Source organism: Mirounga angustirostris, unplaced genomic scaffold (genome assembly GCF_029215605.1).
Source record: "Mirounga angustirostris isolate CCGP_5_RB_7025 unplaced genomic scaffold, mMirAng1.0.hap1 SCAF_11, whole genome shotgun sequence".
In the NCBI taxonomy this organism is placed as follows: Eukaryota; Metazoa; Chordata; class Mammalia; order Carnivora; family Phocidae; genus Mirounga; species Mirounga angustirostris.
In genome coordinates, this window is record NW_026991719.1 from 7,875,739 (window position 1) to 7,899,827 (window position 24,089).

The following is a 24,089-nucleotide window of genomic DNA, read 5'->3' on the forward strand; positions in this document are numbered from 1 at the left end:
TTTAACATAATCCCAATGAAATTACCATCCAGGTATTAAAAAAACTTGACCAGCCAACTACAAATTTGATTCAGAAATATAAATACACGAAAGTATCAAGAAAAATTCTGAAAAAGAAGTGTAATGAGAGGTTAGTGATTTGCAAGATGGTCCCAATATGGCAATGAATGTGGTATTGGTGTGTTCATGGATATGACAATGGCTCAGAGCAAAAAATCCAAAAATAGGTCCAAGAATACAGGGGGATTTAACGTCTTAATAACGAAGAGACATCTCAAATCTAAGTATAGGGGTGTCTGGGGGGGATAGTTTATTGGATAAATCATCCTGGGACAATTGAGTAATTGTTTGAAAAATATAGAAGGGGATTGGAGCTGCAACTTATTCCTTACACCAGGATAAATTTCAAATATATTAATGTTTTAAAATAAAAAGTGAAAACTTTTAAAAACTTGAAAAAACATGAAAGAATTTATTTAGAACTTGAAAAGAAAATACTTCTGACTATGTTATTAATACCCAGAAACCGTAAAAGACTGCAAATTAAGTTGCACAAAAATTACTCGAAGCAAAACTCACCATAAGAAAAAACCCAAGAAAAATGATGAAAAGAAAACACGTCTAACTTATTGTTATGGACTGAACTCTGTCCTACTCAAAATTCACACGTTGAAGCCTTAACCCCAAATATCATTTTAGGGCTAGTAATCTTTAGGGAGGTGATTAAAGTTAAAAGAAATCATACGGAATTAGACAAATACTACACGATTTCACTTACATGTGAAATCTGAAAAACAAAACAAACAAATGAAACTCATAGATACAGAGAACAGACTGGTGATTATCAGGGGGGGAAAGCGGGTTGGGGGTGGGCAAAACGGGTGAAGGAAGCCACCTGTATGATGATGGATGGTAACTAGACTTATTGGGGTAATCACTCTGTAGTGTATGCAAATATCGAACTCAGCAGAAGTTGACATTGCAGTCCTGAGTCTGAAATCTGTAGGACAGGCTGTCAGGGAAACATTTCCTGAGTACCTACCATATGCTGGACATGAGGCCAGTCTCAGAGACCATGGAATGGGTGGGGCATGGTCCCCACCAACAGCCTCATCAATACCCTAGGGAGCAAGACAGACATACATTCAGACAATTTCATTTATTGTGGCTAATTTATAAAGTTACTGTGGGAATATAAAGAAAATGTATTTAGCCATGGCCTTTACTCTGGAGGAGATGATCTCTGAATTGACTTTTTTTTGACAGAGAGAGACACAGCGAGAGAGGGAACACAAGCAGGGGGAGTGGGAGAGGGAGAAGCAGGCTTCCTGCGGAGCAGGGAGCCCGATTTGAGGCTCGATCCCAGGACCCTGGGATCATGACCTGAGCCAAAGGCAGACGCTTAACGACTGAGCCACCCAGGTGCCCCTACCATTTTATTTTTAAACGTACAATTCAGTGGCATTAAGCGCATTTACAGAGCTGGGCAACCATCACCCTGAATTGACCACTAAAGGCTAAGTAGGGGTTATTCCAATGTAGCAGACATTGTCACATGCTATAGAAGTCACATTCTCTCCCCACCTCCGTTTTTTTTTTTTTTTTACACAAATGGTATCATACTTCACACAGTGTTTTCACTCTTGTTCTTCTTTACCTAAAATATCTTGGAGGTTTTCCATATAGTACATAAAACATTCCTTTTGCTTTTTACTTAACAGATGTATACTATTCCACTGTTTGGATTAATATAATTTATGTAACTGGTCTTTCACTGATTATATAAATTTGGATGGTTTCTAATACTTTCCTATTACAAATAATACTACAATGAGTAATAATACACTTACATCATTTCTCACGTCTTTAAGCATATCTATGGAATATGAAAGAACATGGAATTGTGTGGGACCAGAGGAATTGTGGGAAAGAACAGAGAACTGTGGGAAACAAGGGGAATTGTGGGAGAGAACACGGAATTGTAGGACACAAGAGAAATTTTGGGAGAGAATAGGGAATTATGGGGGACAGGAGGAATTTTGGGAGAGCACAGGGAATTGTGGGGAACTGGACAAATATTGGGAGAGAACAGAATTGTGGGGGAACAGAGGAACCGTGGGAGAGATTGGAGAATGGTGGGGAACAAGGAGAATTGTGGAAGAGAAGAGAGAATTGTGGGAAACAAGGATAGCTGTAGAAGAGAAGAGAATTGTGGGAGAGAATGGGGGAGTTATGGGAAAGAATAGAGAATTGTGGGCAACAAGAGGAATTGTGGGAAAGAACAGAACTGTGGGAGATAATAGGGAATTGTGGGGGAAAAGGAGAATTGTGGGAAACAAGGAAAATTGTGGGAGAGAACAGAGACTTGTGGGAAACCAGGGAAATTGTGGGAAAGAATAGAGAATGGTGGGAAACATAGGGAATTGTGGGAGAGAACAGAGACCTGTGGGTGAGCAGAGGAATTGTGGGAGAGAACAGAAAACTATGGGAACAAGGGGAAATATCGAAAGAAAACAGAATTGTGGGGGACCAGAGGAATTGTGGGAAACAAATGGAATTATGGGGAAATACAGAGAATTGTGGGAGAAAACAGGGAATTATGGGAGGAAAAAGGGAATTGTGTGAAGCAAGGGGAATTATGGGAAAGAATAGACAAAAGAACAGAGAATTGTGGGTGTGACAGGGAATTGTGGGAAAACAGAAAATTGTAGGAGAGAACAGAGAATTGTGGGAAAGAACAGAGATTTGTGGAAAATAAGGGGAATTGTGGAAGAGAACAGAATTGTTGGGGACCAGAGGACTTGTAGGAGAGAATACAGAATGGTAGGAAACAAGGGGAATTGTGGGAGAAAACAGGGAATTGTGGGAAACAATGGGAACTGTGGGAAAGCATGGAGGATTGTGGGAGACAAAGAGAACTGTGGAAAAGAACAGAGAATTGTGGGAAACAAGGGGAACTGTAAAAGAAAACAGAATTGTGGAGGACCAGAGGGATTGTCAGAGAGAAAAAACAGTGGTATGGGAGCAGAGGAATCATGGGAGAGAACAAAATCGGTGGACCACAAGAAATGTGGGAGGGAATAAAGAATGTTGGGAATCAAGGGGACTTGTGGGAGAGAACAGTTAATTGTGGGGGACAAGAGGAATTGTGGGAGAAAAGAGAATTATGGGAGAAAACAAGGAACTGTGGGAAACAATAGGAATTGTGGGACAGCATGGAGACTTGTGGGAGACAAAGGGAATTGTGGGAGAGAACAGAATTGTGGGAGAGCAGAGGAATTGCGGGAGAAAACAGAGACTTATGGGAAACAAGGGGAATTGTGGGAGAGAGCAGAGAACTGTGGGGGAGAAGAGGAATTGTGGGAGAGAACAGGGAATTATGGGTAGCAAGTGAGAATGGTGGGAGAGGACAAGGAATTGTGGGAAATAACAGGAATCCTGGGAAAGCATGGAGAATTGTGGGAGACAAAGGGAACTGTGGGAGAGAAGGGCTAATTGGAGAGTACAGAGAACTGTGGAAAACAAGGGGACTTTTGGGAGAGACTAGAGAAGTGCAGGGGAGCTAAGGGATTATGGGAGAAAACAATTGTGGGGGAGCAGAGGAATTTTTAGGAAAGAACAGAATTGTGGGAAAGAACAGGGAATTGTGGAGCAGAAGAATTTTAGGAGAGAACAGGATTGTTGGAGAGAGCAGAGAATTCTGGGAAACAACAGGAACTGTGGGACAGCATGGAGAATTGTGGGAGACAAAGGGAATTGTGGGAGGGAGCAGAGAATTCTGGGGGAGCAGAGGAATTGTGAGAGAGAACAGAATTATGGGGGAACCAGTGGAATTGTGGGAGAGAAGAGGAATTGGGGGAAAGCATGGAGAATTATGGGAGACATAGGGAACTGTAGGAAGAGAACAGAGAATTGTGGGGGAGCATGGAGACTTACGGGAGACAAAGGGAATTGTGGGAGAAAGCAGAGAATTCTGGGGGAAGAGAGGAATTGTGGGAGAGGACAGAATTATGGGGGACCAGTGGAATTGTGGGAGAGAACAGAGAATTGTGGGAAAGCATGGACACTTATGAGAAACAAAGGGAATTGTGGGAGAGAGCAGAGAATTCTGGGGGAGCAGTGAAATTGTGGGAGAGAACAGAATTATGGGGGACCAGTGGAATTGTGGGAGAGAACAGAATTATGGGGGACCAGTGGAATTGTGGGAGAGAACAGAGAATTGTGGGAAAGCATGGACACTTATGAGAAACAAAGGGAATTGTGGGAGAGAGCAGAGAATTCTGGGGGAGCAGTGAAATTGTGGGAGAGAACAGAATTATGGGGGACCAGTGGAATTGTGGGAGAGAACAGGAATTGTAGGAAAGCATGGAGAATTGTGGGAGACATAAGGAACTGTGGGAAACAAGATGACTTCTGGGAGAGAACAAGGAATTGTGGGGGACCAGAGGAATTGTGGGAGGACAGAGAATTGTGAGAAAGCATGGAGACTTATGGGAGACAAAGGGAATTGTGGGAGATAGCACAGAATTGTGGGAAACAAGGGAGCTTGTGAGAGAGAACAAGGAGTTGTGGGAGAGCAGAGGAACTGTGGGAGAGAACAGAATTGTGGGGCACCAGAGGGGTTGTGGGAGAATATAGAGAATTGTGGGAATCAAGCGGAATTGTGGGAGAGAACAGAGTAGTGTGGGGGAGCAGAGGAATTGTGGGAGAGAACAGAATGGTGGGGGACCACAGGGAGTGTGGGAGAGAATAAAGAATGGTGGGAAACAAGGGAAATTGTCAGAGAGAACAGGGAATTGTGGGAAACGAGAAATTGTGGAAGAGAACAAAGAATTGTGGGAAACAATAAATTGTGGGAAGGAAAAGAATTGTGGAGAGACTAGGAAATTGTGGGAAAAAGGAAGAATTGTGGGAGACAAGGGGAATTGTGGGAGAGAACAGAGAATTGTAAGAAGAAAAAAAGACAATTGTGAACTAAAACAAGAAATGTGGGAGAAAAGAGTATTATGGGAGAAGAGAGAATTGTGAGAGATAATGGTATACTGCATAAGAGAATGAAGAATTGTTAGAAATAAAGGGAATTGTGAAAGAAACAACTGTGGGAGATAAGGGGAAAAATTGTGGGAAAGAAGAGACAATTGTGGGAGTGAATAGAGAATTGTGCTTGAGAGGGAATTGTGGGAGATGTGGAATTGTAGAAGACGACAGAAAATGATGGGAGAGAATAAAGAATTGTTGGAGAGAACAGAGAATTATACTTGAGAAAGGGAATTGTAGGAAAGAACAGGGAATGTGGGGCAAAAGGGAATTGTTGAAGTGATAAGGAATTGTGGGAGTCACAGAGAAGTGAGAAAGAGAAGGGAGAATTGTGGCAAGTAGAGAATTGTGGGGAAAACAGAATTGTCGGAGAAAAGAGGAATTCTGAGGAACAAAGAGAATTGTTGGAAAAAAGAGGGAATTATAGTAGACAAGTGGAATTCTGGGAAAGAATGGGGAATTCTGGAAAACAACAGGGAATTGTGGGTGTGATAGAAAATTTTGGGAGACACATGGAATTATTAGAGGGAGCAGAGAATTGTGGGCGAGATGGAGAATTGTGGGAGAGAATATCATTGTGGAGAAAAAACAAAAATGCGGAAGACAAGGGGAATTTTGAGAAATGACAGAATAGTTGGAGCAATGTGGAATTGTAAGAGAGAGCAGGAAATCATGAGAAAAATAGAGAATTGTGCTTGAGACAGGAAACTGTGGGAAATCAGTTGCATTTCCATACACTAATAATGAACTATCAGTAAGAGAAAGTAAGAAAATAATCCCGGGGCACCTGGGTGGCTCAGTTGGTTAAGCGACTGCCTTCGGCTCAGGTCATGGTCTCGGGGTCCTGGGATCGAGCCCCACATCGGGCTCCCTGCTAGGCAGGAAGCCTGCTTCTCCCTCTCCCATTCCCCCTGCTTGTGTTCCCTCTCTCGCTGTCTCTCTCTCTGTCAAATAAATAAATAAAATCTTTAAAAAAAAAAAAGAATCCCATTTATAACTGCATCAAAAAGAATAAAATACCTAGCAATAAATTCAACCAAAAAGTTGAAAGACCTGTATATTGAAAACTGTAAGATGTTAATGAAAGACATAGAAGAGGACACAAATAAATGGAAAGACATTCCATACTCGTGGATTGGAAGAATCCATATTGTTGAAAGGTCCATACTACCCAAAGCTCCTTGTCATCAGTCAAAGCTCCTTGACATCAGTCTTGGAGATATTTTTTTTGGATTTCACACCATAAGCAAAGGCAACAAAAGCAAAAATAAACAAGTAAACAAGCAAACATCAACCTATATGGCTTCTGCACAGCAAAGGAAAGCATCAACAAAATACAAAGGCAACATACCAAATGGGCAAAAATACTTGCGAATCATATATCTGATAAGGCATTAACAGCCAAAATATATAAAGAGCTCATACGACTCAATAGCAAAAAAAAAAAAAAAAGTCCAATGAGAAACTGGGCAGAGGAACTGAATAGACATTTTCTCAAAGAAGCTATACAGATGGCAAACAGGTACACAAAAAGGTGCTGAACAGGGACGCCTGGGTGGCTCGGTCAGTTGAGCATCCAACTCTTGGTTTCAACTCAGGTCATGATCTCAGGGTCCTAGGATCCAGCCCTGTATCAGGCTCTGCGCTCAGCAGGAAGTCTGCTCAAGGATACTTTCCCTCTCCCCCTGCCCCTCCCCTCCGCTCATGTGCACTTGCACACACACACACTCTCTCTCTCTCTCATCAATCAATAAATCTTTTTTAAAAAGGTGCTGAACATCACTAATCATCAGGGAAATGCAAATCAACCCAACTGAGATTTCACTTCACATGTTAGAATGATTACTCTCAAAAAGACAAGAAATAACAAGTTGGATATGGAGAAAAGGGAACCCTCGTGAACTGTTGGTTTGAATGTAAATTGATGTAGCCACTATGGAAAAACTATGGAGGTTCCTCAAAAAATTAAAAATAGAACTTCCCTATGATCCAGCAATTCCACTGGATATTTATCCAAAGGAAATGACTAACTCAGAAAGATACATGCACCCCTATGTTCACTGCAGCATTATTTAAAATAGCTAAAACATAGAAGTAAACTAAGTGTCCACTGATGGACAAATGGATAAAAAAAATGTAATACACACACACAATTTAATATTATCAGCCATATAAAAGAAGGCAATCCTGCCATTTGTGACATGGATAGACCTTGAGGCCATTTTGCTAAGTGAAATAAGTCAGAGAAAGACAAACACTGTATGATCTCACTTATATGCGGAATCTAAAAACAAACAAAAAAACAAAAAAAACAACAATTAAAAAACCAAACTCACAGACAGAACATATTGGTGGTTGCCAGAGGCTGGAGGTGGGGATGGGGTGAAATGGATGGAAGTGGTCAAAAGGTACAAACTTCCAGGTGTAAAATAAATTAAGTCCAGGGGATATAATGTACAGCATGGTGACAACTGTTAACAATACTGTCTTATACATTTGAAGTTGTTAAGACAGCAGATCTTAAAAGTTCTCATCAGAAGAAAAAAAAATTGTATAACTGTGCAGTGATGGATGTTAACTAGACTTATTGGGGGTGATCGTTTCACAATATTTACATATATCCCATCATGTTGTACACTTAAAGCTAATCTAAAATTATATGCCAATCATATCTCAATTTAAAAAATATTTTTAAAACCCTACCACAAAAATTGTGGGAAAGACAGGGAGTTATGGAAGAAACAGACAATCATGGGAAACAACAGAGAACTGTGTGAGACAGGGAATTGTGGGAGATCATAAAAAATTGTGGGAGACATGGGGAATTCTGGGAAAGGACAGAGAATTGTTGGAAAGGGAATTGTGGGACAAACTGGGGAATTGTAAAGGGAGGAATATTATGAGAGAGCAAAGAATTGTGAAAGAGTGGAGAATTGGGGAGAGATGGGGAATTATAAAAGAAACAGGGAATTATGGGGGGGAAGGAGAATCATGCAGAAGACATGGAATTGTGGGAGCTCTAAGAAGTACAAAAGCAGCACTTTGTAAACATAAGCAACTGTAGGTTTGGAAAGGAGACTTATTTTACAAGAACCAGTCATAAATTCAGTTTGTAATTACAAAAGCCCTTCAATTTTTCTTCTCTGCTAAACCCTTGCGTCTGACAGCAGGAGTTCATATCACATTACCACAGATTGGCAAACCCACATGCACTGCCTTGTACAGGCAGACGTACACACATACACAATACACACACATACTCTCACACACACACTTGTACACATACACATGCACACACAAATACAACATACATACAAATATATATGCACACATATCTTGGAAATTTCAAACATGATAACAGAAATAAACTAATAAAATGGTTGGGAAATTTTTTAAATCTTATAAAAAATAAAACAAGATGAAAAAGTGATAGAATAATACATAAGAAAATTGGAGAGTCAGTCTAGGAATCCAACATATGAGGAATAGAGGTTCCTTAAAAGAGACAATGAAGAAAGAGGGAGTGGAGCAAGTTATCAAGAAAATTAATAATACAAGAAAATATCCCCAATGTGAAGGTTATGGGTTTCCAGAATGAATGGTCCCGTCAGGTACCAAGCCAATGAAAGCAAAGAGGTCTATATCAGCACACATCTTTTCAGGCCACTAAAAGAAAGAGAAGTTAAAAATATTGTTGAGCGAAAAAAAGAAATGACACGACTTTTCAACATCAACGATGGAAACTAAAAGACAATGAAGCAACTGCTTAATAATTCTGAGAGAAACGTTTCTAAACCTAGGATTATATATCCAAACTACCAATCACATGGGAGGGTATACCACATCTATCGTTTCTGGTTTTCAAGACCTCAAAAACGGATGTGCTCCCAAAACAATGCAAAGAAGAATACAGGGTATCCAAGAACTAGAGGTCCGACACACGATAGGAAAAGGTTGAAAGGAAGTGCCAAGAAGATGACTAGCAGAAATCACTCCCAAACATTTTAGAATTGGGCAGTGGCAGAGGTGAGGTGCTTATCTGTGAGAGAGGGCTCAGGGGAAAAAAGGGAAACATATACATTAGTTGACATATTTAAATGCATTGGGAGGAGATTTACAATGCAGACAGGAAGCTTAGGGATAACCTAAAAATCTAGACAAAGGGGGAAAAGGCAAGTATTAAATTCTACTGAAAAAGTTGTACGAGAAAAAAAATCATGTTTGGTCATAACAAACAGTCACAATAATCTAAATACTAAACTGTGATGTATCCCAAACCATGTAACTATTGGCACAGGGGAGGGACACATGTGTTTGTGTTAGCACGTTGTTTGGAACATGGAAGGAAAAGTAGAAGAAACAGGTAAAGAACAGTTAGTCTTTGCCTGGGGAGAGTGGGAATTGAGGTTGAAAGTGTCCCCCCCAGTCTCCCTACCCACCTATAGCTCTCCTTTAATGCCCTGTTTGGTAGCTTCTTCTTTATAAAGCCTCCTTGTTACTTCTTTCCTTCCTATCCACTCTCGGCACGTGACCCTTGAAACAGTCACTTCTTCCCTTTTGTCTCCAACAGTCTGCACATACATATACTGAGATGTAACAATATGGTTATCTGTTTGCTTGCCTGTCTCTCCAACTACCAGAGGTTTTGGGCCTTCTTGTGCCATACAGCCCTGTGGATTGTGGTGAAGTCTGTAAGTATCTTCTCAGAATAATATTTTTATGAACATAAAATACAAGAAATCACAAAAGAAATCAATTATATTAAAAAGAAGTTATCCACATATTTTAGAAAAACAGATTTTGATCATTAAAGATCAGGTTCCCCAGGAAATATACACCGATATAACATAGATTTTAAAATGCTGTCTTGATCCAGTTTGGTCAGTTCCCTTTTTTGAGCAGCTAGGTCCACACTCGCCAACCACCTCCCTTGCTGGGCTCTCATTCTCTGAGCCACTATCCGCTGTACACCTGCTCCAGAGCCTGCCTCACCTGTTCCTTCCCCCTGACCCCCTGGCTCACGAAGGACTCCAGCACTTCTGCATGTGGCACCCCACCATGTGATGTATAACCCCCCTCTTGGGATCTGTGAGTATAATAAACTTTTTAAAGATTTTATTTATTTATTTGAGACAGAGAGAATGAGAGACAGAGAGCATGAGAGGGAGGAGGGTCAGAGGGAGAAGCAGACTCCCCGCCGAGCAGGGAGCCCGATGCGGGACTCGATCCCGGGACTCCAGGATCACGACCTGAGCCGAAGGCAGTCGCTTAACCAACTGAGCCACCCAGGCGCCCCTAAACTTTTTATTCAATGGTAGCTGTTTCCTGATCTGATCAACTTCACCAAATCTAAATAATAATCAACAATTAAACTTAATAAAATGGCTGAGACTCCAAGCAGTGTGCATTGGAGTGCTCTCATGAACAGCAATGAGAGAGCGACGGGAAGTCTGGGCAAAGGGAGAAGTTGAACTGTGATGCAGTCACAGTGGAAGCCTCAGCCACTGACACTGGGATGGCCCTTCTGAGGTGACCTCCTTGAGGTGAGAGCCTGGGGTTTATGTCCCCTTGCAGAGGCCACTTGGAGGCAGCAGCCTGTCCCCAGGGAGGGGGTGTGATTTTGCCTGAGGCAGTTCTCTTTGGCAGAGGGCAATTCCTGGAGAGAGACTCAGCCCAGGGGTGTCAGCAGCTAACAGCCCCCAGCACCCTGGAGATGGCCGGCCGGGCCCTGAAGGGCCACCTGGGCATGCTTCACAGTTCCACCAGTGATACAGAAAGGCATATGCTTCTTTGTAACACTCTTAAGTAACAGGATAAAATTATCTTAATTTCAAAGTAGTGATGAATAGTATTTTAAGACAGAAACAACCATCATTTGTGACAATTTCTGGGGTTTCTATTAGTGCCACATACTGCTGACACTACTAGGATTTGTTGCCTGCATTCCTGGTGGAAAAAATACTAAATTTCTGTTAGAGGTAAGTGAAAATACAGACCTTCAAGTCCACACACCCAGCTAAGAAGGCCTTGGGAGCCGGAACCTTGATTTGTTCATTTTGGGATCTCCAGAGTCGGCCGCAGTTCTGGACACCTGCTGATGTTTTTGAGTCATTACTATAATTAAAACTGATGAGATACAATTTAAGAGATAGGAACTTTAAAACTAACACCTGTAAAGCAACCCTTCTGCGTTTTAAAGGAGCTACAGTACAGAGCCTCGTTCTATGGAAGTCTCTGGCTCAGCCTAAACTCTCCCTGCCCGCGCCGGCATGGAGGGGCGGGGCCGGGGGAACCGGCGCTCGCACTTATAGGTCGAGGCGGGAGGGGGCGGGCCCGCTTCTTCGGGCTCGACGGAAGCCCTACCTCTTCAGCCCGCGCCCCGCCTCCTGCGCTCCCGGAAGTCCCGCCTTCGGAAAAGGAAGTAGCGGTGCGCTAGGGCGCCCGCGGTGACCGCGACGATAGCGGTGACCGAAGGAGGAGAAGGCGGCCGCGGGTTGGCGGTTAGAGGCGGGGCCGGCTCTTCGGAGCGGCTTGGGACAGGAGTCAGGTGCGGAGTAGCAGGCTGGCTGAGGCCGGTGGGTTTTGGGGTCCCGGGACTGGAGCAGGTGGGACGCGGAGGGGCCGTATGAAGACGACTTTGGCCGCGTTCCCCTCTCGGAGGTCCTTTCCTTCCCTCCTTCCTTCCTCGAATCTCTTTTCTGCGCTGTACCCTGCCCTGATTCCCAATCCTTTTCTAAGCCCGGCTGTGGGGGTTTAGTCTGGACTCCCCTCTGGGTCACCACGTTTAGGGCTCCCTGTTACCCAGACCTACACTCCCTCTCCGTGACATAGTTTCTCAGGGACCCCCTTCACCTCACCCCCAAAATCCGCACATCTTAGAAACGTGCCCCTAAAGGGTGGCGTGGTGTACATTTCACAGTAGTGTTTCCCAAAGGGGTTAATACATTAAAGCTGTCCCTCGAAGTGGATATCCTGCCCTGTAGATTTACATCAGAATGACAAGGAGGAAGAACAAGGGTTGGGCATATTAAGAAGACCAAGGGAGTGGTCGGAGTCCAGGCATAGGCATTAATCTGTCTTTTTGCTTTGGCACGTTTGAGTTTAGAATTGTTTGCATTCAGCTCGGCGGTTCCAACCATGGGTTTGTCTGCATCTACCCCTGCTGTTGCTGTTCAGACCTCAGATGCTTCAGATCATCAGACAGCATCCCCGCCTTCAGGATGTCCCATTCATGAAGGGAAAATGAAAGGTAATTGACCCTTTGTCTAGAAAATAAAAACAAAAGAGAATTCTCAAAAGGATTTTGAGGAAGAGGCAGCATAACACGCTAGTGGGGCAAAGTGAGTTCTGTCCTTATGGTGCTACTTACAAGGTATGTGACTGTAGACAAGTTACTTTTCTAAGTCGCAACCTGTCATCTGAAAGATGAGGATATAATATTTCACAGGGCTATTGTGACAATTAAGATAGTGCATGAGAGTGGAGTGATGGCTCCATACATTAGCCCTTTCCCCTCAAAGTTTGCAGTTAGCGTTTCTCAACCTGGGTGGCCACCCCCGTTCCTCCTCCGGGGGGGGGGGGTAACATTTAGCAATGTCTGGAAACATTTTTGTTGGTCAAAACTGAGAGGAGGTGTTGCATCCAGTGAGTAGAAGCCAGGAGTTCTGGTAAACATCCTGCAGTGCACAGTACACCTGTGCAACAAAAAATCTCCTGGCCCCAAATGTCAAGAGTGCTAAGGTTGAGAAACCTTGGTCTAGAACGGTCTTTATCTGTCAAGGCAACTTTACATCTGTTGCATTATTCATCTTTGTAAAAGTAAGTCATCGCTTATGGCCTTGCTGTTCTTTCCTTGGGTGCAGAGGTGAGAATGGATGGTCCACGTTTGCTTTAGATTGTTTATATAAAAGTATGACCTGAAAAACACTTCCTTGCATTGTACTCTTTGATTCCCTTGGTCATTCAGCAAGAATTTACTCACTGCCCAGTCTGTGCCAAGCACTGGTGGGTTTTGTTTTTTCGCTGAGAGAAGAGCAACGTATAGAACAAAAAATCCTTTACCTGATGGAGTATACATTCTCATCCTCGTAATCCTGTGTGGTAGGTTTTCTCCCTATTTTTTATTCAGGAAACTTAAAAGCCACACAGCTAATAAGTGGCAAAGCCAGCAAAAACTCTGTGACCTTGGACAAGGACAGACCCAGTGCTCTTCCAGGGTTTCTCTGTACGGGAAGAATGGAGACAGTTGGACAGAGCTGATGTGTTCCTACTCTGAGTGTCCCCAGGTAGATCATAGAGCCCTGAATATGGTTTGATTTCATTTACTGTGTATCCAGAAGAGTCGTCAGTCAGATTTGTTTGCATAAGTAAAGAATGTGGATATTTGTAGGCGACTAAAGGGGCTCCTGGTTATATGGGAAATATAACAGTATTTCCTCACACCCATCTGGGATCAGTGACCCAGGAGAGATTGGCACTCTGAATGGGAGCGGAAAGGTGGTAGAGCAAGTCTCCCTTCACCCCTCAAGTGGACAGCTGTAAAGGGTCCTAGGGAATGAGGGTCTGCGAGGAGAAACGGGGGAAAGGAAGTGAAAGGAAACTTGTCTTTGGTGTGTCAGGCATCCAGCATATTCTTGGTGTTACTGCTGCTGCCTGACACAAGGATCCCGTACTTGGGCAGCTGTCTTCCTGGGCCATGGCTCTCCCCGTGCCTGCCCCCTCTCTGCAGTGTAAGACCAGCTTCTCAATCTCCACACTCGCTTCCAGTAGCACCCTGGATTCTTGGACATCACCTGCCCCTTCTGCTGCTGCTCTTGTAGGTTCAGACCTTCCCTCTTGAGTGGCATCTGGATCCTATGTGGACTATGGAACATTTTCTTTAATATGTGCCTTTTCTTGCTAAATGCTTGCTATCAACTAATGGGGAATAGAACCCCATCAGGGGGTAGTTTTCTGTGCCTTGTTTCTGTCCTGGAGCAAAGCACAAGCAGAGGGGCATTCAGACTTTTCTCCAGGAGCCTTTTTGAAGGCTCCTCTGCTCATTTCCATCTTCTGTCTCCAGTACCTGAGAGAAGGCGTCAGTAAGCCTGGCATCCTGTGTCCTGATCAGGGCTGGGCCTTGTCTGGAATCTGAATTGAAAGTCAGGGAGACCCGGTTAAAACATGGCTGGGCCTCTGCTTAGGTTCCTCTGCTACAACTCGCTGCTGGGAACCCACGCAGGTACCTACTAGCCCATCTCTAAAACCATGGAATGCACAATATATTCTTTTGCAAATGTTGAGATTTTGTTTGCTTGTTTGTTTTTGCTGGGGGCATGACACAGTAAGGGAATGGGTACCCATTTCTCTTTCAAGGGGAAAGTAAATTTGTAGAACCTTCTCCTGGTGTATAGGATATTACAATGTTAGCTAGCCTAGCTCTTGGCAGCTTGGAACCATAGAAACCTGGCTTTGCCTTTGATGGTGATCACTGGTCAGAAATCCAGCTCTTTCGGGCCGGGATTGAGAGAGCCAGATGTCCTGCCTTTGTGGTGACACTTTTTTACTTGATTTATTTCAGGTTGTCCCGTGAGCACAGAGCCATCTAACCCAACTTGTGAGAACAAAATGAACTCCGTGCCCGCCCACCAAGATCGTGCGTATGAGTACGTGGAATGTCCTGTTACGGGCGCTGTGGCTGAGAATAAGGAGAACCTAGATCCTTCTAATCTGGTAATTCACACCTGGCCTCTCTTCCTGGAACATTTTCTGCTGAGATGCTTTCATGAACTCCCAAGACAGACTGCTGACTGCTAGGATTAATTCTCCTTTCCTTTTAAAATAAAAAAGTCTGATATTCCATAGACATTGAAAATCCTGAATGCATCACTAATTGTAGTTTCAGAGAGTGCCTGATAAAAAGGGAACACTGATCTTGAAGTGCCAGAGTAGGCTGACTGGAAAGAAGCCACACCAAAGGAATATTTCCTTTAGAGATAGTGGAAGGCGGGAAATCCCATTAGGAGTGCAGCTAGAATTGGTAAAGGTATTTCTGGTCTTGGGACACCTCATAGGCATGATGCCTGATTAGGGCTCTGTTTTCCAGCACAGCCGGGTACCAGCCTGTGTGAGTCGCTGGTGTGGTACAGCATCATGTGGCGGCCACCAGTGGGATGCCACTGAGAAAGCAAGGACAAGACAAGCATGGCCTCACCACATTTTGTTATAGTGTAGGAAATGGAGGTTTCCTGTTTGAAATCACATTTTAATGGAGAGACGGACAGACTCAGATCTGTACTCTGGAAGGCCAGAATAGGCTTCTTAGAAGGCCAGGGTTATCAGAAGTATTTAGAAACACTGGCTAACATTTGAAGGAACTAGAAATATTTAGTCTGGAAGCGAAGGGGTGTGTGTGGGCTGTGTGTGTGTGTGTGTATGTGTATGTTATATAACATAACATAACATAACAGTACCATCAACTGGGTGGTTTGTAAACAGCAGACATTTCTTTCTCAAAGTTCCAGAGGCTGAGCAGTCCTACTGGAAGGTGCTGGCAGATTCAGTAAATTTGGAGGGACACAAACATTCAGCCTCAACACTCAGTAATGACCCTGCCAAGCTATAAGGAGACTGGTGTGTTGAGGAAGAAGGTGGACAAGATCAGGGCAGCACCATTGACGTCTGAGGCCGGACAGTTCCTTGCAGTAGGGCACTGTCCTGTGCTTTGTAGGATATTAGCAGCATCCCTGGTCTTCACCTGCCAAATGCCAGGAGCACCCTCTTTTCTCAGTCACGACAACCTAATGTGTCTCCAGATATTTCTAAAAGTGCCCCCGTAAGACTACTGTTCTAGATAATCTCTAATAGCCTAGTGGGTCAGAACATGGGCCTTTTGGAACCCCACAGACCTAGACTCTTACCCATGGGATGGTTACCTGTAGCAAGAATATTAATAACAGCCAGCATTTCTTCTGGTGACCTCTGTAGCCCTTGTGCTAAGCACCATACACACCCTCCAGGAACCCTCGTCCCCATCTTTAGAGCTGAAGCCACCGAGAACGGGCGAGCATGCAGTTTGCCCCACATCACTCAGCTAGGAAGCAGCAGGTCCCAAACTGAATCCCAGCTCCCTCTGACATGCGTCCTTCAGCCCCCTGTGGTGACGATGCAGGTAAAATGCTCGGTGTGGTGCCTGGCATACCCGGTTCTCCCGCTGCCGTCATTCTGGCCAGGGGGGCCATATCGTGACTTAGTGATAAATGTGCATCTGCTAGAAGATCCTTCATACTTGTAACACAGAAGAAGTTCTAGGCCAGGGGTTCTCAACCAGGTGTGATTTTGCCCCTGGGAGGGCAATGGTTGTCACAACTTGGGAGGAGGGGTACTGTTGGGTAGAGAGCAGGGAGGTTGCTAAAAATCCTCCAGTGCTCGGAACAGACCCCATCACCGAAAGTCGCCCAGCCCCAAGTGGCAGCAGTGCCTAGGGTGAGGACGCTGGTCCAGGGAAGGCGTTTGCACAAGTGTTGCTGCCCCTTGTGTCTGCGAGCAAGGAGTCTTGTGGTGGTGTCGCTACTCTATAATGTCTTCGGTCCGGAGACTGAAAGCATTGGCAAGATCCTAAAAGTAAAGAATATTTTTTAAAAAGATTTTATTTATTTGACAGAGAGAGACACAGCAAGAGAGGGAACACAAGCAGGGGGAGTGGGAGAGGGAGAAGCAGGCTTCCCGCGGAGCAGGGAGCCCGATGCGGGGCTCGATCCCAGGACACTGGGACCATGACCCGAGTTCTAAAGGCAGACGCTTAACGACTGAGCCACCCAGGTGCCCCAAGAATACTTTAAAAGAAAGTGGTGGTGTACCTATATTTTACGAGATTTTTCCTCAGAAGAGTGAACAGTCATTTTTGAAAAGCTCGTCATAGAAAGGTTTTTAGGAACGTCTACAGTCGTGATATTAGTTTTTACTTCTTAATCCTCGGGGAGAAAGAGACAGAGAATGTTAACCGCAGTGTGTATTTACCATTTGTGAGAACTTCAACAAGAAGGAAAAACTTTGGAACTCTGACTCTTCAAAAAAGCCAAATTATCTGGGAGAGCTGAACTTCAGCCATCACCGGCATAATAGGGAACCTCTACCTTGTGTGTGATGCATTGCTTTCCAGAAAGTCATTGATTATTATTGTTTGTTTCTACTTTATGTCCTGTTTCCAACATTGAAAAAAATCCGCTTAATTTACTTAGATGCCACCACCTAATCAGATGCCAGCCCCCGATCAGCCGTTTGCACTGTCTACTGTGAGAGAGGAGTCATCCATTCCGAGAGCAGATTCGGAGAAAAAGTGGGTTTATCCTTCCGAGCAGATGTTTTGGAATGCAATGTTACGGAAAGGGTGAGTGAGCATATTACTGAGAGTATAAATTTGCTCATCAAATTCATCTAAGAATTAAATGTTAAAGAGGTTTTCATCCCCATACAGTAAGTTTGTGTAAGCTAATCAGTATATAACATTCAACTGATTTTTCAGACTTAAAAGAATTTAAATGCAAGGCCAGTGTATTAGTCGGGATTCTCCAGAGAAACAGAACTAACAGGATGTGTTTTTATACATAGAAAGAGATTTATTATAAGGAATTGACTCACGTGATTATGGAAGCTGAGAAGTCCCATGGTCTGCAGGCTGGAGACCCAGGAAGAACTGATGTTTTCATTCCAGTCCAAAGGCAGGAAAAAACCAGTGTCCCAGTTCAAAGGCAATCAGGCAGGAAGAGTTCCCTCTTATTTGCAGGAGGCTCATTCCTCTTGTTTTATTTAGACCTTCAACTGATCAGATGAGGCCCACCCACGTTAGAGCACTCTGTTTTACCCATTTAAATGTTATTCTCATCCAAAACACTCTCACAGACACACCCAGAATAGTGTTTGCCCAAATATCTGGCCCCCCCCACCATGGCCTAGTCAAGTTGACACATAAGGTTAACTCATCATCGCCATTAGTAGTTTTTAAAAATACTATTATGTAAAATACTTAAACAAAGTTGGGGAGTCATTAATCAGTGGTACTGACTGAAAAAGTGTCACCTTATGTATTCAGTATTCAGTCCTTTGATACGTGTGTAAGTGGTTCTTGGTCACTAGGTGAAATGGATATGTGGATTGATTGCACAGAATCCTCAGTAAGGTTTAAGTGTTTTAGCGGACGTTCTTTCCTAGGTGGAAGTGGAAGGATGATGATATTAGTCAGAGAGACATGTATAATATCATCAGGATTCACAATCAGAACAACGAGCAAGCCTGGAAGGAGATTTTGAAGTGGGAAGCCCTTCATGCTGCGTAAGTGTGTCTGAGATCATTAACAGCCATCCTTCCAGCATCTTTCTTATTTTATCCCTGCTTTCTAGAGTTTGAACCTTTTATTCCAACAACGTGTTATCTAATACAACATTTTAGGTGGCGGGCCTGCGTCAGTGACTAGTGTGTGATAGACCGCTCCCATGCAGCTGTGTGAAATAGCAAGCATTTTGTTACGCTTATGGATTCAGTGGGTCCCAAGTGCAGAGAGGACGGAGCAGGGATGGCTCGTCTCTGCTCCCAGCGAATAGGGCCTCGGCCAGGTTCTGATCAGGGATGGCTTGACAGCCGTGGGCTGGAATTCTCTGAAGGCTGGACCATTTACTCGTCTGGTGATGCTAGCTGTCAGCCAGGACACCTCCCCACAGCCTCTCATTGTGGCTGCTATGATGGCTGGGTTCCCAGAGCTAGAATTCCAGAAAGCTCCGGGGAAGCTGCATCTCCCTTGCTGACCTGGCCTCAGCCGTCCCACAAGTCTGCCCAGGTTCAAGGGGAGGGGCCGTAGACCCCACCTCTCAGTGGGAGGAATGCCACTTTCCATTGAAGGTACAGCATGTGGGCTGGGAGATGGTACAATGCTCTCTGCCCCAAAGCTGATGAGAAAAGCGGTTCTGTTCCCTTAGCATTGAATCCCCATTAGGACTAAACATTGAGGGTTGTCTTAGCACGTGGGCCTTTTTCTCGGAGAGAATAGGTGACTGCAGTCGAGTGTGTTGGCAGTGATGGACCATCAGTCAGTTCGAGCAGTGGTCCTCATACTTGAGCTGCGTCGGCATTGCCTCCGGGTTTACTAAAACAGAGTGCTGGGCCCCCACCCCCAGGGTTTCTGAATCAGTAGATCTGGGGTGAGGCCCAGACTTGGCATTTCCAGAACAACACAGATGCTACTGGTTTGAGGAGTCCACTTTGAGAAGGGTAGGGGTGGGGAATGTCAGCACAAAAAGCCAGATTATATCATCACGGGCAGATTACATTTTAAATTCATGATAGGATCGCCTGGGGTGGCTCAGTCGGTTAAGCGTCTGCCTTCGGCTCAGGTCATGATCCTAGAGTTCCAGGATCAAGCCCCACATCGGGCTCCCTGCTCAGCGGGGAGTCTGCTTCTCCCTCTCCCTCTGCTCCTCTCCCTGCAGGGAGTCTACTCCTCCCCCTGCTTCTATGCTCCCTCGCTCTCAAATAAATAAAGTCTTAAAAAAAAATAAGTTCATGATAAAATTAACTTCTTGGCTAAACTCCACTGATTTTGTTAAGATGTTCTTTTTTTTTTTTTTTTTTTAGTATTTGGACTCTGAGGTTCATTAGTAGCACTCCCTGGGTGTCCTGGGAGGGCACCAGGCCTGGGAGGGGTCCGTGTGAGGAGGGAATGGCGCAGCAACCAGGATTCCCTTCTCGGTAACCCGAGGCCAGCAGAACTCAGCTCTGTCCCCCTCCCAGCTCGCTAGTGAAGTGAGCCGCAAGTGTCTGAATGTGTGCTGGAGTGAAAGCCACCTGCTAACTACATGTAGTGGGACGTTGGAGCAGAGAGAAGACACACAAGGAGATTCCACTTTGTTGGTTTCAGCCCCCCTTCTAGTCATTTTCCGGGGTCCCTCAAAATTAGCTCGGCCTTTTAAAGACACCTGCTACAGCCTCCAGGGGAAAGCTTGCCTGGGTTGAGTATACTTCTTTGCCAGTGACCCTCTTGAGAAGAGCTGCTAGTGAGTAGTCGATAACGCAGGAAGTAAAGTAAGGCCGAGGGGCCTCACGTAGGGCTCGGTCACACGGGGGCTTGTTCTCTCCCTCCCACGTCGTTAGGCCCAGCAAGGCTGAAGCCCCTCCTAACAGCGACAGCAGCTAACAAAATAGGGGGCCTCCCGTATTTACTTACCTAAGGAACTGGTCCAGCACTAATTTCATTTGTTCTTAGGGATTCTTCCAGCATTTTTCTTCAAAAAGGCTTGTTCATTGGTTTCAAATGAAAGAAGAGTGGAGGATTTTCTTTTATTTGTTTAAAAAAAAAAACCCTGCTGCAGGGTGTGAAAGTCGAGTGGAATGCCCAATAGTTAACATTTCTTTTTTTTCCCCCCTGAGAATATACCTGTATCCCCCCAGCAAGTGGAGCGTCCCCTTCCTGACTCCTGGCAAGACTGCAGTATTCGGAATGTAGTGGAGGTGGTGCAGCGTCCTTGAACCGGAAATACAGAGCAATATTTTTACCAAATAGGGATATTTCTTTGAATTGTTTTGAAAGTTCTCTCACTTCATAAACGTGAAATTATGTAAAATGCATACAGAAAAATGTGTGTTGTTGAGAAACTGCAACATCACGTTTCTCAACGGAAGGAAAATATTTTCATAGGCTTTTCTTATTTGGAAATTTCTAGGGAGTGTCCTTGTGGTCCATCATTGATCCGGTTCGGAGGTAAAGCGAAAGAGTATTCACCAAGGGCAAGAATTCGTTCCTGGATGGGGTGAGTGGCAGTGCAGAAATGTAATTGTACATTCCTCAGGTCAGGGTCTGCTTTCCCTTGGCACCCAAGCCAAGCACTCACTCAGTGCCATCTTCCAAAATGTTATCAGTATTCAGCTGGAGATTTCTCCCTCTCCCTCAAGTTTGCCTGTTGGTGGGCAGACTTTTTCGGGTTTCGTGTGTCGTTCGCTGTCTGATTATCGTAGCCCTGAGTTGAGTTGTGTTCTGTGTTTTCGGAACTGTCCTCTTCCTCCTCCCGTGGTCTCTCTGCATCTGGGTACTTAGCGTCCCCCCCTTTTCTTCCAGCCTACACCGATTCTTAGGTCGCCCTTGGAGCTCTGCGGTATCTCAGCCGACCTCCCTGGCCTGGTCTCTTTCCTGTTGACCATGTTGCCTTGCGGGCAAATGAGCCGTCGTCTGACCTGGGCTCATCACGGCTCTGCGGCACCGTCTTCAACACAGTAGACGGGTTCTTCGAGCCTCACCTCCCGGTTAGATCTTCGACCCCGAGAGCAGGCGTTTTCATGCTCGCAAACATGTTTTCGTTTCAGGTACGAGTTGCCTTTCGACAGGCACGACTGGATCATCAACCGTTGTGGGACGGAAGTCAGGTACGTCATCGACTACTACGACGGCGGGGAGGTCAACCAGGACTACCAGTTCACCATCCTGGACGTCCGGCCCGCCTTGGATTCGCTCTCGGCGGTGTGGGACAGAATGAAGGTCGCGTGGTGGCGCTGGACTTCCTAACCGCTGCTTTGTTAGAGATGGGAAAATAGAAACTATTTTTTTTCCAAGCAATACATTAAACTATTTTCCCCAAACTGAATTGCTCTCATGATGTAATGGGAATGGCAAGTGCGCGAGGACACCTTTCACGTCCCGTAGTAAGGGTGCCCTGTGCCACGTTCTTTGGTTTTTACCTTGCGCAGTCTATGGCAGGTAGTTGGAGGTTTCCTTCCCACTTGGCCTAAGTGGGAAGCGCTCCCTTGGTTTTTCCTTCAGCTGCAGTATTGCCTATGTATTTAATCTAGAAAAGGGAACAGCGTCTGAAAAAGAATGTTTCTTGTCGTGTGAAGAGAGCTGCTTTTCTCCTTACTATTTCTCAGGAATACTTGAGACGTAGACCTGAAAGCCTGTGTTCTGCTGAGGAGCTTTTAGCTGGCCAGATGCTTGAACTAATACTATTTATTACAAATAAGTGGTTTTGCTTTTGAAAAAGTTACCAGCGTCTCACTGTTCCTACAAGAGCAGCGCACCCTTAAGGAAACGCAGAGCTATCCGCTGGCAACGCACTCAGCAAAATGAAGGCGCATCTTGGCTCCAGATTCTCAGTTGTGAGAATTTTTCAGGCTGGACCTTGTTCTAGAATAGCTTCAACTCCACCACGGTTTGATGATGCACGTGCATTGGAACTATGTTTTCACTTTTTAAAAGATTCTTATTTTAATTCCCACTATCCTGCCACGTACCTCTGCTCCCAGCAAGCACGTCTCATTGCCTGTGGCATTTTGACAGTTTATGCCACCCCTGAGTCCCGCTTCTCCTCCTGCCTGAAGCCCTCCCTCCAGCCGGCCTCACCAGAACCTTGACGGCTTGGCGCAAATCGCAGCACCAGGATGGTCCCTCTCGGAAACACAACTCTATGTTGTTGAGTGTTAGGATTCACAAGAAGAGTATTTTTCCCAGATACAGAATGTTTCATCAACTCACTGTCTCGGTGCAGATTTTTTTTTTTCAGGGAGCTCAAAGTTTGCCATTGAAATTCTTTCTACCAGTGATTCATAAACTGGTGGTTCTACCTACAGCAGCATGTTACAAATGATTGTTGGGGGTTTTCTTAAAGTGTTGATAATATTCTTTTGATTTCCCTGGAGTCTGGCGTTAAGTTAGTCGAAGGAACTGGCAGTCTGGAGTGATTCATTTGATACCGATTTCTTTGTTGTGTCGGTTTTGTGTGGTGTTTTCAAAATCCAACAACTTGAAAATCTTCTAAGTGTCAAAATATTTGTATATTTTAAAATAAAATAAAGCTGATAGTTCCCAGGTTTGGATTTTAAGAGTCACTTCCCATGTCGCAATTATTTCTGCAGACAGAACCTTTCCAGAAGTGATGCTGTAGTCTCCCTGCTAGCGGCCGTTTTCCCCTCTGTTACTCACGTTTTAAGCTACTGAGAAAAAGAATTACGGTTGGCATATTTTTTTTGGTCCTCAGTGCTACTGAGTAAGTGTAGGATAAGGCATCATTATGGGAAACAAAGTGGTGTAACTGGAAACTGAAAATGGAGCCCTAGGCAGGGGTTCCCCCTCCCCCCCGAAAAGCTGTACTAGTTCTTGAGAAAAACCACCCCTGTAGTAAACCGTCAAGCAGAGCTGAGGACAAGGTCAACGTAATTCCACCTTCCACCACTCCTGGAAAAGACAACGGCCTACTGGGTTTCAGAGCTCTTTTGGGGCTAGATCGTACTTGCTCATTCATGTCCAGGGGTCAGTACTCCCCTCCTCTGAGAGGAGGCTTCATTTAGAACTTGAAATTCATTGTGGATGTTCTCCGGGGTTTTAGGCTAAGTCTCTCTACAGTGTTAGCCCTATTCAGAATCAGAACAGACTCCTGTCCTAAGGCCAAGTATTAGTGAACAAGGTGGGTTTGGAACTGGGCTCGTATATGAAACTGGAGCATTCCTAGCAGTTCCCTGTGTCTAGGGAGCTGGGCCCTCTGCATCGTCTCGGGAAGAGGAAATGCAAAAAGGGCAGCCCTGACCAGCGAGGTACTCAGTCTTCTGAGGGACAGTCTGTAAATGAAATGGTAAGTCCAAGAATCCTAATTTAAAAACAGCCTGTGGTAGGGGGTGCAAGTTCACTTAAGAATTTTTTAATATATATTGGACGAATAGTTACCGATTTAGTTCATCCTCTACCAGAGTTACTCCTTCCTAGCTAAAGTGAAGAGATGCACACTTCATGCCTCCCCTCTACAGTGACCATGGGACTTGTACTATGGACCATTTGTGTCTTCACAGGCTTAAGGCCACGTGGGTGACAAAAGAATGCACGTCCTCCAAAAGGTACATGTGCCCCCATGTTCACTGCATTATTTGCAATAGCCAAGACATGGAAACAACCTAAGTGTCCACCAACAGATGAATGAATAAAGAAAATATAGTATAGATATACAGTAGACTATCACTCAGCCGTAAAAAAGAAGGAAATCTTGCCATTTGTGACAACATGGATGGACCCTGAGGGCTTTATGCTAAGTGAAATAAGAGAAAGACAA

The 24,089-nt window shown here is 44.7% G+C and overlaps 2 protein-coding genes across 5 annotated transcripts in view; one reads left to right on the plus strand and one right to left on the minus strand.

The window, feature by feature from the left end:
* MID1 (midline 1) overlaps positions 1-11,280 on the minus strand; it is a 588,477-nt gene extending 577,197 nt beyond the window's left edge. The window contains exon 1 of the mRNA XM_054507135.2: positions 11,034-11,280. The gene's annotated coding sequence lies outside the window, so the exon portion shown is untranslated. The remainder of the gene's footprint in view (positions 1-11,033) is intronic.
* Positions 11,281-11,426: 146 nt separating this feature from the next.
* LOC123844240 (holocytochrome c-type synthase) lies at positions 11,427-22,872 on the plus strand. 4 transcript variants are annotated; one of them, XM_045874451.3, is made up of 7 exons: positions 11,427-11,584; positions 12,143-12,286; positions 14,597-14,748; positions 17,256-17,404; positions 18,226-18,345; positions 20,727-20,813; positions 21,364-22,872. In XM_045874451.3, exons 2-7 carry the CDS (start codon positions 12,175-12,177, stop codon positions 21,560-21,562), a joined length of 819 nt encoding a protein of 272 aa, XP_045730407.1. In that variant the 5' UTR covers positions 11,427-11,584; positions 12,143-12,174; the 3' UTR covers positions 21,563-22,872. The 4 variants fall into 4 exon arrangements, with proteins under 4 accessions (XP_045730407.1, XP_045730430.1, XP_045730422.1 ...); XM_045874466.3 differs by having other exon boundaries at positions 11,435-11,584; positions 12,159-12,286; XM_045874458.3 differs by having other exon boundaries at positions 11,450-11,612.
* The last annotated feature ends 1,217 nt before the right edge of the window (positions 22,873-24,089 follow it).